This window comes from Dipodomys spectabilis, unplaced genomic scaffold (assembly GCF_019054845.1).
Source record: "Dipodomys spectabilis isolate Male_0828 unplaced genomic scaffold, ASM1905484v1 ptg000030l, whole genome shotgun sequence".
NCBI classification, from domain to species: Eukaryota; Metazoa; Chordata; class Mammalia; order Rodentia; family Heteromyidae; genus Dipodomys; species Dipodomys spectabilis.
In genome coordinates, this window is record NW_024870707.1 from 680,804 (window position 1) to 694,896 (window position 14,093).

The window sequence follows — 14,093 nt, forward strand, 5'->3', positions numbered from 1 at the left end:
GTACCAAACTAGCTAGTACCTGCCCCCCCACCCCTGCCTGCCCTAGGTGCTGGGGACCCAGGAGGGGTGCCCAGGCCCCTTCTATGCACAAACTGTGCACGCCCTGTGCATCCCACGTGCGATCAGAGTGCGCTGCACTCCCTTGCTGAGAATACACAAGTCTCTTAGGAACCTCTAGGTGTTGGAGAGAGCTTGGAGATAACCCTTACCCTTCTGGGGGAGGTGGGGTGAACAACCCCTCCCCTTCACTCAGAAGGTGTTCCCTGGGACTTCCACTGGACTGTAGGAGTGACGTGACCCCTTCTACCATGGCTGGGACCCTGCTGGCCAGAAGTGGGGAACAGCACCCCATTCTGGTCCCCTGGATGACAGCAGGACTCACTGGCATCCACAGTGGTGAAGGAATGTCCCTGCACCCATCCAACACTATCTTAACTAAATTACCCAGCCTCCCTCTGGGAAAAATGGCTAGGGTAGGAGCCCCAGAGGCCCCTTTCACAGCCTTTTCATGACCTGGACTGGGTTGCTCCTCAAACAAGGTGTGTGGAGGAGGAGGCCCAACAGAGGCTGGCCTTAACTTCCTCTTCCCTCCACAGACCAAGTCTTAACTTGAATTTGTTGTCCCTCTAAAGCCCCTGACCCAAAGTCACATCCTTTGGAAGGTCCAGTAAGGACATCTGTAGTCCATCTGGGGCATCTGTAGTCCTTAAAGTCATCAGTTTTATGGGAGGGGACTAGTTTCCAGTCTGCACACCACAGGGAGCCTGGGGTGAGTCTAAGACTGTCTTGGCTTTCCCTGGAGCTCCAGAAAAGAAGAACCAGAAACATGGTCCATCCCAGGGGAGCTTAAAGAGTCTCACATTCTCCATGATGCAGAGGCAATCAGGCCTCCATGACTTGGGAAAGGGGGATGGAGAAGAAACTTCCCCACCATCATGGGGTAAATGGAAAGGAAAGTTCCTGTCGGTCCTACCTTCATTCTCTGGGAATCATGAGTATGTTGGGCTCCATTACCAAGTTCTTCCAGCACACCCTGCTAAGAGGAGAGCATCTTCAATGCCATGCCTCTGGCTGAGATAGAGGAAACCCTGAAGATCCCCCTGGGGAAGGAGGAAGGACAGAAAGACAGCAAATAAGAGTCAAGAGACCTGGTCCAAGACATGATTGCTGTGTGTCCTTGAGGTGGACAGAGACTCTCTTAGAGTCTCAGTGCTTTGCCTGAAGCATAAAGGGATAGCCTCAAGATTTTTCTTGGCTGTGGATCAAATATAAATAGCATCTGAAGTCGGAAAGGAGGCCAGGGTAGGATCAGAGGGTAGACAGTAGAGAATAAGGGCTAGAATGAAAGATATTCTATACACACACATACACACACACACACACACACACACACACACACACACACACACACACACACAGTGCTGCAAAAACTGCTACAGAACTGAGATTCCCCAGGATAATTCCAGAGTCAAGGTTCCTCTGCTTCCCAGACTGGAGGTTTTCTTTTCAATCACCAATGTGTGGGGGCTGCAGAAGATGGCATCAGATGGGACTGATTGGGCAGTGCCCCTCCTCGCAGGCTGACATTAAGCCAGGGGCTCAGTCTTATCACTAGAGCTGGACAAGGCAGAAAGCAGGGAGAGACCCCAGGGAAGGGGACCTAAGAGGCCTGGGAAACAGGCAGCAGCCCTGGGGCTGGGAAGGGGGGGTGGGGTTGGGAGAGGAAGGGATGGCAATGGAACTGCCATTCTTTCTAACCCCTGTTGTGTGGCTGAAGTCTTGAGCAGCCTGCTGACCCGAACTGCTATTTCTTGTCCAGGCTGCCGTGGGGCTGGCAGGAGCTCTGGCCCACAGTGGCCCTTTCACATCCGCCGCCTGCCACAGTTCCACGCAGCTCTGGCTCGCAGCAAAACCTCCCACCCCGCTGTGAAGAGCTGCTAAGAAAAGCAGTTAAAAGCCCTTCACAAAGAGAAAAGGGCTTTTAGGCAAAAATGCGGGGGCACAAAACTCTGAGGGCGAAAGAGAGGTGTAAGCTAAGAGGAAGCAGAGCTGAGGCCTGGCTGCTTATGACGCAAATAAGGACTACGGGGGCTTTCAGCAGGACAGTAGAAGCTTCTGAAAAATAGATTCTCTTTGTGCCAGTGGAGACTGGAAACTGCTTCAAGCAGACCAAGGGGTGGCAGGGCTGTGCAAGAGAAACTCAGATATCTGGGCAGGAGGGGGCTGGAGGCAGGTGTGAGGTGGGAGAATAAGAGGGTAAGAAAGCTAAGTGCTGATGGCTCACGCCTGTAATCCTAGCTACTCAGGAGGCTGAGATCTGAGGATCATAGTTCAAAGTCAGCCAGGGCAGGAAAGTCCATGAGACTCTTACCTCCAAGAAACCACTAGAAAATCGGAAGAGGCGCTGTGGCTCAAGTGATAGAACCCTTGCCTTGAACTGAAGAGCTCAGGGACAGCGCCCAAGCCCAGAGTTCAAGCCCTGAGACTGACAAAAAATAAATAAATAAATAAATAAAAGACTCATCTCCAGTTAATGAGCAAAAAGCCAGAAGTGGAGCTCAAATACACAGCACTATAATTTTGAGCAAAAAAAAGCTCAGGGACATAGCCCAGACCCTTAGTTCAAGCCCAAGGACTGGCACAAAAATTGAAAGGAAGAAAGAAAGGAAGGATGAGTTACATAAAGAAAAAGAGAAAGAAAGAGAGAGAAAGGAAGGAAGGGAGACAGGAAAAGAAAGAGGAAAAGGTAAGAAAATGGGCAAGAAAAGACTTGAGTGAAATAAGCCCTCATCTCCATCTAGCTTTAAAAATGGGGGAGGGGTACATTGTCCAAAAAAAAGTGTATTTATTACCTGACTTATAAAATGGTAACCCCTCTGTACACCTTAATAATTAACAATAAAACTATATTTTAAAAGGGAGAGAGGGCTCTGGTGGTTCAAGCCTATAATCCTCGCTATTCAGGAGGATGGTATCTGAGGATCACAGTTTGAAGCCAGCCCACACAGGAAAGTCTGTTGGACTCTTACCTCCAATTAAGTACCAAAAAAGCCAGAAGTGACACTGTGACTCAAGTGGTAGAGTGCTATCCTTGAGCAAAAAAGCTCAGGAACAGTGCCCGGGCCCTTGAGTTCAAGCCTCAGGATTGGCACAAAAAAAAAAAAAAAAAGAGGGAAGGAAGACCAGAAAGGAGGCAAAGAAGTAGAGCTGACATCTTGCATTTGTATTTGGAATGCAAGATATCCTGAAACACTGGAAGAATTCTTAACCAATTAGTGTTTGGAGAGACGTGTGCAGCTGGGAAACAGAGGTATGAGGGATGCTGGATTTGCTCTGCACTGGGCTGTTTGAAGATGAGGAACTTGGACCTCTGGAGCTAAGCCTAATGGTTTCCAAACCAGTTCACCTGGGGATGTCCGATGAAATGAACCCCATCCCTGGAGACCTTACTACAGTGTTGGGTCTGTGGTCTCCACAACAACAACAACAAAAGAAAAAACTTCCCCAGATGATGTTGATTGTTCAGCAGGCTTGGAAATCATTTGCTTCACCTGTGAAAGTGAAAGGCACAAGCCAGGAGAAAAGGGGGATAAAGTGGAGATGACATTGTGGGTGTGGCTGAGAGGGGACTGATTCTCTGTGCTGAGTTCTGTAGTGGCTCCAGGAAGTGCTGAGGAGGAACACAGCCTCCCCACTGGAATTCTGGCTCTGTAGACACTGGCTGAGATAGAGACACAATCCATTTCCTTGACAAAAGTATGATCCTGGGGCGAGGCCAGACAGTAAATATTTTAGACTTTGCAAGTCACATGGTCCCTGTCAGCTGTGACAGGGCGGTGCAAAAGCAGTCATAGACAATGTGTAAATGAGTGCGTGTGCCGGGGTTGCAGTAAAACTTTATTTATAGACACTGAACTTTACATTTCATATCATTTCCACTGTCACAAAATATTATTCTTTTGCTTTCTTCCAACCATTTCAAAATGTAAAGATCATTCTTAGCTCCCAGGCTTTATGTTCAAAAAAAAAAAAAAGGCAGCAAGCTAGATGTGATCCAGAGGCTCTGGTGTCCTGACCCCTGATCCAGCCAATGGGATGGGGGTTTCACACACACAGGGAAACATGCTGATGGGGACAATGAGCATTACTTGGGCTCAGTGACACCTGGATTGCAAGAGACAGCTGTGGCCCTGCACACAGGCTTCCTTCTGGGCCCGAGACTCAGTTCAGATTGCAGCCTTGACCCTGCATATTCAGCTTCACTTCTGACTCTGTTTCTTCACATGGAAAATGGGAACAATAACACCTCAAGGGAGTAAAGCAGAAAAGAAGCAAAAAGCCCCTGACTACAGGGTGTAGGGATGGGTGAAACCCAAGTTAGAGCTTTTACCCCAGAATGGCAGGACCCCTCATGAGCCTCACAGGAGGCTGGCTACTCATTTGTGGGGGGACCTGGGGAAGGAGACTAAGACCAAAATCTGAGCACACAGCCTGTCCCCTCCACCGTGAAGAGAGCTGGTGTGGGGAGGGTGCCCCCTGCTGTGGGCACGCCGCAGCTGGATCACAGCTCGTGGAGGGAGGGGCACCTGATCCCACTCTCCCTGCTGCTATTTACCAGAAGCTAAAAATAACCTAAGAATGACAGGGAGATGGGGCCGATTTGTAATTTAAATAGCAACAGGATAAAGCAAGGAGCTGCAAGAGATCACATTCTGTCCTGAATTAAAAATGCAAAAACCGGGGGCAGAGAGCTGAGCTGGAGCCAGGAGAGGGAAGGGGGCCGTTGCCAGAGGAAGCCGGAAGTTGGGGATCTGTCCATTTTTCTTCCTTTGGAAGGGTGTGGAGGCCTGTGCCCTGCCCCATACTCCATCCTCCTCTCAAGTCCATGGGAAAGATGGAGTGAAAGGTCCAGGTGAGCGGTGCCCAGAGGGTCTAATCTACACCTATTTTTGGTACAATGTATCCCAAGCAGTTCATGTGCCTCCCACTTCCTGCACCTTAGAGACACAAGTTATTTGGGCATTTGGAGGACTGCTGGCAGAGCTAGTTAGATACCTGGAGTTTGAAGAGGTTCTCTGGGAGTACTGCTGAGGCAGGCACCAGGAAGCCTAGAGTTGTGTGGGTTTTTTTGCTTCATTTGGACCATTTTCATGGCAGGGAATTTCAAAAGAGCTCTCAGGGATCAGGGCCCAAGAGCAAGGGCTGGTGCATCCTGGGGAACCTGATAGTGATACCTGAAGAGAGTAGGGAAGGCTTCTGGGTTCCCACAGCTAGGCCCGTTTGTTACCTACAGATATCGGGGAGGCAGCCATGGGCAGAGGAGAGAATGAGGGTTAGAAGCCATTGGGAGGAAGCAGTTTTCAGTTGAGAAGTTAAGCAAATGATTAAGATCATACAGCCAGGAACCTGGATACAGGGTCAGAGCTATTTTACTTCTAAGCTTTTTGGTGTTTTTTTTTTCTAAACACTGTCTACCTCCAAGAAGGGCCTGACCTTTCATCCTATGGGTTCTTTTCCTTTGGGCTCTATACTATGTATCTGGGAGGGGTTATGGGACAGGGGATGGGGGAGGAAGGTATAAAAGGAGGCTTTGTAATCAGGACTTGTGGCCCTCTGTGGGGGTGGGAAGTTTGGAGGACAGGATACCTGCTGATCCTGCTCTGAGTTTGGCACAATCCAGTTTAAGATTAGAAGGAAATTCCTAGAGTATATCCTGAGACAGAGGAGAGCCACGCAGGCTTCTCATTCACCTCTGGCCTGAGGACTTAGGAAGAACCAAAAGACACATTTCAAGCAATCGTGGTTTGAAGACCACCTTTGATAGATGCGCAACAGCCTGAGTGCTAGACTCTGTTTTCCTACCCCAATGGAAGAGAGTCCCAGGTTCCTCCTTCTGGTCAGACTTCCTTCTGGACAAGGCTTTCATGAGACTGTCACAGAAGGAGTCTCACCAGATTCCCATCTGGCCCTTGCACTAACCTGCAGCCCAACTCAGGCACATCTCACATCTGTCTCCTCAGGGGGAGTGGCTCAGTGTCGGGTAGAGCCAGTGATCGACTGGTAATCTAAGGCTTTGGGTTGCTCCCAAGGGCTTCAGCAGGGACCTGGGCCACAGGCCTAGCTGCTAGGGAAGGACTGAAACTTTACAAATCCAGCATGCCTTACAACAGCCACTCATGCAAACAAGAAGCTCTTCCTCCTCTTGGTGTTTTGGACATTTATTCAAGCCATTGGAACTTCTTCAGGAAGTACAGAGCAGATACCTCTGTACCCATCATTGAACAACTTAGAATTCAAGATTTATTTTTATTTTTTGCTGCCAGTCCTGGGTCTTGAACTCAGGGCCTGGGTACAGTCCCTGAGCTTCCTTTTTTGCTTGAGGCTAATGCTCTACCACTTGAGCCACAGCACCCCTTCTGGCTTTTTCTGTGTATCTGGTACTGAGGAATCAAACCCAGGGCTTCATGCATGCTAGGTAAACGCTCTACCTCTAAACCACATTCCCAGCCCAGAATTCAAGAATCTTATAAAAGCCAGGCGCCAGTGGCTCACACCTGTAATCCTAGCTACTCAGGAGGCTGAAATCTGAGGACCACAGTTCAAAGCCAGCCCAGGCAGAAAAGTCCGTGAGACTCATCTCTAATTAACCACTAGAAAACCGGAAGTGGCGCTGTGGCTCAAGTGGTAGAGCGCTTGCCTTGAGCTGAAGAGCGCAGGGATAGCGCCCAAGCCCAGAGTTCAAGCCCCACGACTGACAAAAAAAGAAAGAAAGAAAAAAAAAGGCAGGTGCAGTGGCTCATACCTTTCATCCCAGCTATGTGGGAAACAAAAATAGGAGGATCATAGTCTAGGCTGGCATAGGTATTAATGTAAGACCCTATTCATAAACAAAATAAACTTAAAGCAAGAAGAGTTGGGAGTGGTTGAATACTTGCTAGGCAAATACTTTAGTGGTCCCTCACCACCACCAAAAAAATCGTGTACAATACTAATATGTATAATAATCAATAATACAATGTTACTGGTAACACAAGTGTCAGAGGTAAGACAGTGGGGTACAAATGCTGACTTGATCCACATTTATAAAATATGCATAATATAAACTTGGGGACCAGGAAGACAAATAAAACTGTCAGTTGTAGAGAAAAATCTTAGAAACAGCTACTTCCTAGCTCTGCTGCTTGCTGCTTAAGCTGGGGTTTGAAGACTGGAGATTCTGACTAGTCGGATATCAAGGGCAGATAAGGTTAGACAGCCCAGCAGAGTGAAATGACAGGAGTCAGGGCTGCATATTATATGTGAAAAGAAAGGGAAGAAAAGTGGGTGCTGGTGGTTCATGCCTGTAATCCTAGCTACTCAGGAGCCTGAGATCATGGTTTGAAGCCAGCCCTGGCAGGAAAGTCTGTAAGACTCTTATCTCTAATTAACCATCAGAAAACCAGAAGAGGCACTGTGGCTCAAAGTGATAGAGCTCTAGCCTTGAGCAGAAAAGCTCAGGGACAGCGCCCAGGCCCTGAGTTCATGCCCTGTGACCAGTGAAAAAGGAAAAAAGAAAAGAAGAGAAGAAAGGGAAGGAATAAACAGTTATTGAGCACCGATTACGAAGCCTGCACTAGCCTGATGTAAGTTGAGAGCATATCTCTTGTAGGGATATTCTTGTAGGGAATGCCTGGACAAAGAGGCAAGAAAACAGGAGGAGCCAGAGCACAAAGAGCGCTGAAGGTTAGGCCAAGGAGACTGGCTTGGCAGGTTTTGAGAACAGAGGATGTCCAGGTTGTGGGTTGAGAGTTTGGTGGCCTGGTACATTTCTTTTCCCCAGCTCCCACTTGCTCATCCAGGCCATGGAAAGTAGAACACTTCATCCTCTAGGGCCTCAAGAAAGCCAAGAATAATTTTGTTACCCAGATTCTCCTTCCTGTGTGTACCTGGGCGGATTCCGAAGGGTCCCCCAGCACCAGCACAGGTTGTTCTAGGAAGGGCCAAGGACACCTCACCAGCCTTGTTCACCTGTGCCTTCCAGCTTTGTCCTTCCCAACCTGCAAGGCAGAGCTGCCATTGATAGCTTTGAAGACTACAAACCCAAGAACCCACGATGGCCCTGGCCCCAAGTCATAATTGCTCTGAGATTCAAAGCCTGCGGCCTGCCTGGCTTCCCCTCTAGGAGCCCCATTTCCTGCTCTCTGCTGCTCCAGAGACTGCCAAAGCCTCGGATGGAAAACAAGCCCAGCCCCATTTCCTCTGTTTAACTGCTAGAGCTACTTGCAGAATGCCTGGGCGAGGAAGGCTGGGCCCTGCAACAGCCTTTTTCCAGAACAGACTCTGGCTTGGTGGGCACAGATCCAGATCCTACCTTGAAGGAATCACACAGGGTGGTTTAGAGGGAGACCTGTTGGGGAAAAGGGGTGCCGAACCTAGCCTTGTCCCCAACCTTAGAAAGGTTTCTTTATCTCTGGGGTGATTCTTTTTTTTTCTTCTTTTTTGAAAAGAAAATTAATTAGCTCATAGCAATTGTTTTGTTGCTGGGGCTTGGATTCAGAACCTGAACCATATATATATATCTATATATAGATTTATATAGATATATATATATGTAGTCTTCTGCCCATGCTGATTTTGAACCATGATCCTCAGATCTCAATAGTTAGGTTAGATCTGGGTAGTTAGGTTTGCCCAGCTGCTTATACTGATTGTACAAAAAGGATTCCACCTTGATATTTCCATAAAAAACCAAAATAGGGGACTAAGCAGTTTGTCCACCCCTATGCCTCAGTTTCCCCATGTAAAAATAGAAAAATAAGAATTGCATCATAGGATCAGGAAAGGATTCATCTCATACCTGTAATCCTAGCTACTCAAGAGGCTGACATTTGAGGGTCAAGGTTCAACAGCCCAGCCAGGCGCCGGTGGCTCAGCCTGTGATCCTAGATACTCAGGAGGCTGAGATCTGAGGATCACGGTTCAAAGCCAGCCCAGGCAGGAAAGTCCATGAGATTCTTGTCTCCAATAAACCATTAGAAAACCGGAAGTGGCGCTGTGGCTAAAGCGGTAGAGTGCTTGCCTTGAGCTGAAGAAAGAGCTGAGGGATAGCACCCAAGCCCAGAGTTCAAGCCCCACAACCGACAAAAAAAAAAGGTTCAACAGCCCAAGCAGGAAGGTCCATGAAACTCTTATTTCCAATGAACTACTCAAAAAAGCCTGAAGTGGTGCTGTGGCTCAAGTGGTAGAACATTAGCCTTGAGCAAAAAGAAGCTCAAAGGACAGAGTTCATGCCCTGAGTTCAAGCCATAAGACCAGCGCGCGTGCACACGCCGTGCGTGTGCACACACACAAAAGAAAGGATTTAAAGAGCTAATAATATTTTCAGTAAGTTATGTATATTCGGTAAGTTAAGTTATATATTCTATCCCAGAAGTGTCCAAGAAATATTAACTATTATTATGATTCTTATTTATTTTATAGCAGGCATTAATTAAACAGACTATTGGGAAATAATTATGTCCTAATTACAAGAGACACAAAAGCAATTCCAGCCCCAGATGGAGGTTTTAAAGAGTCAGATGGCATTGTTGCCTTCTCTCTGCAGGTTTGGTAGAGTAAATGTTTATTGGACGCAACTGACATTATTTCTGTCCTCGAGAAACTCACAGCCTTGCTGGAGTAACAAACACATACACAACCAAAGAACTAATTATAGAGCAGTGTGATTAAAGAAGGCAGAAAGAAGAAAGAAAGAAAGAGAGAGAGAAAGAAAAAGAGAAAGAAAGAAAGAGAGAGAAAGAAAAAGAGAAAGAAAGAAGGGGAAAAAAGAAGAAGGAGAGAGAGAGAGGGAAAGAGAGAGAGAGAAATTATGCTTGAGGAAGGTAAGATTTCCTCCCCAGGCCCCTAAGATAAAGAGTAAGTATGTGCCTTACCTGTTACTTGCTAAGTCTCCATGTTGAGCCCAGATTCTAGTGCTGGATGTCTTTTGGGGAGCCTTCCAGATATTTCTAGCAATCCCTGAGCTTCCTGTTCTTCAGGCACACTTGCCTCTTTTTTTCTCTTGCTCTTCTTCAAATGCAGCAAATATATTCCTTTCCCAGAGCCTCTGCTGTTATTGTTCCTTTCCACCTAAAATGCTAGTCTCGATGCATGGTCTGCTACCATGATATATTTGGGTCTGTTCTCAAATGTCCCTCAGAGAGGCCCTGCCCGATCTCAGTTGTTGTTGTTTCCCTTTTCTTTATAGCACATCTCATTGTCTGACACTGATTATATCAAATGCAGATTATTCGTTTCCTGGCTGTCTTCTTCACTGGCGTCTGAAGTTCTGTGAGGGTACAGCCCCACTGTGTTCCTCACTGTTACATTCTCATACAATGTGCAATGCATACCCGATACCAATAAACATTTATTGAATAATCTGTAAACCTTCCCACCTCTTGATGTTCCTCATATATATAACTCCACAAGTCTGAGTTAGTATTGTCTTTTACAGATGAGGAAACCAAGGCTCAGTGAAGTTCCCGGTCACATGCATTTTTGTTCCTTTGTTTATAGCCTACAACTGAAGTTGACTCAGAGAGGTTTAATGACTGGATTCATGTCACACAGCCCGTAAGAGAGAGAAAACAAGGGCTTGAGCCTGTCTTTGGGCTCCACCCTCTTTGCTCTTTTCCCTACATCACTGATTAGGTCCCACGTGCCTGATCCTGTGTTGAGGGTACAGTATACCCAGGTTCCAAGGAAAGAAAACTGTAATCACTGTGGACTGGGAAGGGCCTGCCAGCCCACCAACAGCTTGTCATAAAGCAAAGGCCCTTGGCAAGACCAAGGGGTGATAATCCGAGAAGTTACTTAAGAGAAGAAAGCCAGATGGGGGCCCGGGTGTAGATTCTAGCCCAGACAGGCCTGATGGCTGCCTGGCAGCCTCTGACTCCTCGGGTTGTCTCCTAGCTGCTGGGCTAGGCTTGTCCCCACCTGCCCCTCGCCCTCCCAGGCAGCTCCTCACCCCAGCAAGCCTCCTGCCTCAGCCGGCGGAAGGCGCCTACCAGCCCTGTGGTCCTCTGCTTGGGCGGCCAGCTGGTCTCCCAGCAGCCCCCCCACCCCGCCCCTGGTCAGGAAGTGCCGAAAGAGGAAGAGAGTCGCCGGGCAGGATGAGCGTAGTGGGGGCCGGCCACAGTGCCGGGGGAGGCTGCGATGTGGCCGCAGCTCTGGGCCCCACCGAGGTGCTGGGGACAGAAGAAGGGGAGCTGCCTGGGACACTGAGGCAGATGTGGCGCTACCGCTCCTGGGACGTGCCACAGATCCCAGCTGAGGCCCCTCAGACACAGTAGGTACACGGGTGACCTGAGTGTGGGCATGGGGACTCTGCCCCCTCCCTGTGGGGGTAGAAGAGTGGCAAATGTGGGGTCCCCTGACCCTTATTCTACAGTTTTGTGGAGGCACAGGCCACAGGGGAGGGCGCAGTGAGAACAGCTCCGTTTCCATTGTTGGGGGATAGAGGGTGGAAGGCTGAGATCCCAGGAGGCTATGAGTCCAGGGAGCTTACATCCGGGGTGTGTGGGGAGAGGAGCCCCCTCCCTCCCCCCAGGAGTGTGATGTTCAGTATTGGAGGTCTCTGAACTCCCTGCAGGGTCTCTGCGAAGTCAGTGGGATCTCCAGCTGCCTCTAGGCCCTTCCTCTGGAGCTTGATCTAAGAACCATGATTGGGAAACTTCCCCAAAGAAAACCCATGCACCCCAAGAGGCCAAGTTCAGGCCATTTGTGAATTTCTCTTCCCTCTTCCTGCCTAGGCTGGCTCTTGATGCCGGCTGGAGGACTGGGGTTGCACAGCCGCTCTCCAGGTCCACTGGAAAGGAGGAGGAGAGGATGCTTGGCCTCTGGGTGCTGGCTGTTGCTCAAACTCCCAGGCCTGCTCACAGGTCACAGTCCCCGAGTCTTGGCTATTTGTGTCTGGCTTAGGCTGGAAAAGTGGTGAAAGTGAAGGCAACAGGATGTGGCTCTACAGAATAGCATGAGAAATGAAACAGAAGGCTTTAGGGTAGCATGGTTTGGGGAGGAGAAAGACTCCAGTTTCCAGCTTTGTGGCCTTTCTATTGCAGTCCTGCAGGTATTATCAGAGTCTACCTGAATTGTGGATTTTCAAACATGTGATTTGAGTCCCCACAAATGACCATTCCGGTTTCAGAAGCTCTCATTTCTGGAGGACAGCCTCTACTACCTTGAGGTGTGTGTGTGTGTGTGTGTGTGTGTGTGTGTGTGTGTGTGTGTGTGTGTTGGAGGGTTGTGGTCCTGTAACCATTGTCCTGGGGGTGTTCGTGTATAGGAGATAAATGTGTATATTTTATAAGGATATATAGGGACATGAATATGTGAGTTGTGTTGTCTTTTTGAGTATATATTTGAGTGTGTAAGAGGTGTACAAATGATTCCAGTAGTAGAAGAGATCGAGAGGTGCCATTGGACTTTGTGCTGGGAAAATTCTGTATGTGAGGAGCGGATGATGGGTGAAAGCCCTGTGAATAGCTGTGGAAGGATGCCTTTGTTTGAGAAATAGTTAAGTTCTTTATTGGTGTGAGTGAGGGTCATTAAATGATTTTCCTCACTGGGCGTGAGAGTCTGGGTTGGGGAGTGTGAACTTGAGTAAGAGTGAGCTTAATTGTGTGTGACAGGCTTGGTGATTCTGCATGCATGGTGCGCATTGTGTGACTTTTGGCCCGTGGGCGTGAAGGAGAGCCAACGAGTAAGGGTGGAGACTATACGAGTGATTGAGAGGGACTCTGGGTGAGCGAGAAAGGCATATATTCCTCGTGGGTGTGGGAAGGGAGGTGGTGACAGCTGTCCTCGCGGGCGTGCACTTGTGATCCTGTAGGTTGTTTGATGAAGAGAGCTAAGGAGAAGAGACCATTGCGCATCCGCGTGCGGCGTGCGCGTGTCTGGCCAGGAAATTCTGTCCGGATTCAGGCTGACCGGCCTCCGAGCTGGGAGGGGCGTGGCCTCCTCGGGCCCCGCCCCCGAATAACCACGCCCTCGTGTCAAGTCGGGCGGGCTGCGTCGCGGGCTGCGGTCGGCAGAGGGCGCCGCGGGCCGGTTGCCGCTGCGCGGTCGAGGGGGCGTGCTCGTCGGCGGGCAGGCAGCGGCCCGGCCAGCTATGCGGGGTCCTGCGGCCGCGGCTGGCGGTACTTCCTGGAGCGGCGGCAGCGGCGGCCGCTTCCCGGGCACCTGGGCGTGGGGCGCGGAGGCGCGCGGCGCGGGGCGGGCGGGGCGAGCGCGCGCCATGGCCACCGCGGGCGGCGCCGAGCCGGCGTGCTGAGCCCCGGCCGCCGGCCCGGCATGGACGTCTCCTGCGGGCCCGCCGCCGGCCGGGGCTAGGGCCGGATGGAGCCGCGGGACGGTAGCCCCGAGGCCCGGAGCAGCGACTCCGAGTCGGCCTCCGCCTCGTCCAGCGGCTCCGAGCGCGACGCCGGTCCCGAGCCGGACAAGGCGCCTCGGCGGCTCAGCAAGCGGCGCTTCCCGGGGCTGCGGCTCTTCGGGCACAGGTGAGCGGGGCCGCGGCGGGAGCCGGCGCCCGGTACCCGGGGACGCACCCCGTGTGTGGGGTGCGGGACGGGCGGCCGTGGCGTGGGCACCGGGTCGGGGTCCTGCCCCCGGCGCCCGGGGGACTGGCCCAGGAACGTGGAGGTCGTGTAATGCGCTTCACCTATAGCACCGTGGCAGGGTCAGCGCCTAGTGCTCCAGCAGGGAGACGCGGTCACCCCAACTCCTAGGCGCCAGCCGGCGGGAACCCCTGTGACTTCTGGGCTCGGATAGGACCGGGCTTCTCTGAGCCCTCTGGCCCCAGTGAGGCGAGGGTCATGGTGCCCTTTGGGCTTCCGTGGTACCTGTTTGCTGATGACCACCACCGCTTGGCGTCTACCCTGTGTGGCCACTATATAGTGACATGACACATGGCTGGCCCCAGAGCACTGGCCGCTGATCTAATTACTTGCTCAATGTTTTAAGCTGCTTCTTGGGGGAGGCTGACCACCTACTCTACCTCTTAATTAACAGGGAGTCCCCAGCGCCATCCCCTGCTGGGTAATCTTCATCTCTCCCTTACCTCCTGTCCCTTTCTG

At 50.6% G+C, this 14,093-nt stretch overlaps 1 protein-coding gene across 3 annotated transcripts in view; it reads left to right on the plus strand.

Moving 5' to 3' along the window:
• Window positions 1-11,127: 11,127 nt before the first annotated feature.
• The window catches only part of Dgkz (diacylglycerol kinase zeta), a 33,238-nt gene continuing 30,272 nt past the window's right edge, over window positions 11,128-14,093 (plus strand). For 2 of the 3 annotated variants that reach the window (XM_042675883.1, XM_042675884.1), the window contains exon 1: window positions 13,308-13,517. In XM_042675883.1, coding sequence (XP_042531817.1) covers window positions 13,357-13,517 — 161 coding nt within the window. In that variant the 5' untranslated portion in view covers window positions 13,308-13,356. Of the gene's footprint in view, window positions 11,309-13,307; window positions 13,518-14,093 lie in introns of those variants that run through there. The other variant, XM_042675881.1, reaches the window with a different exon arrangement.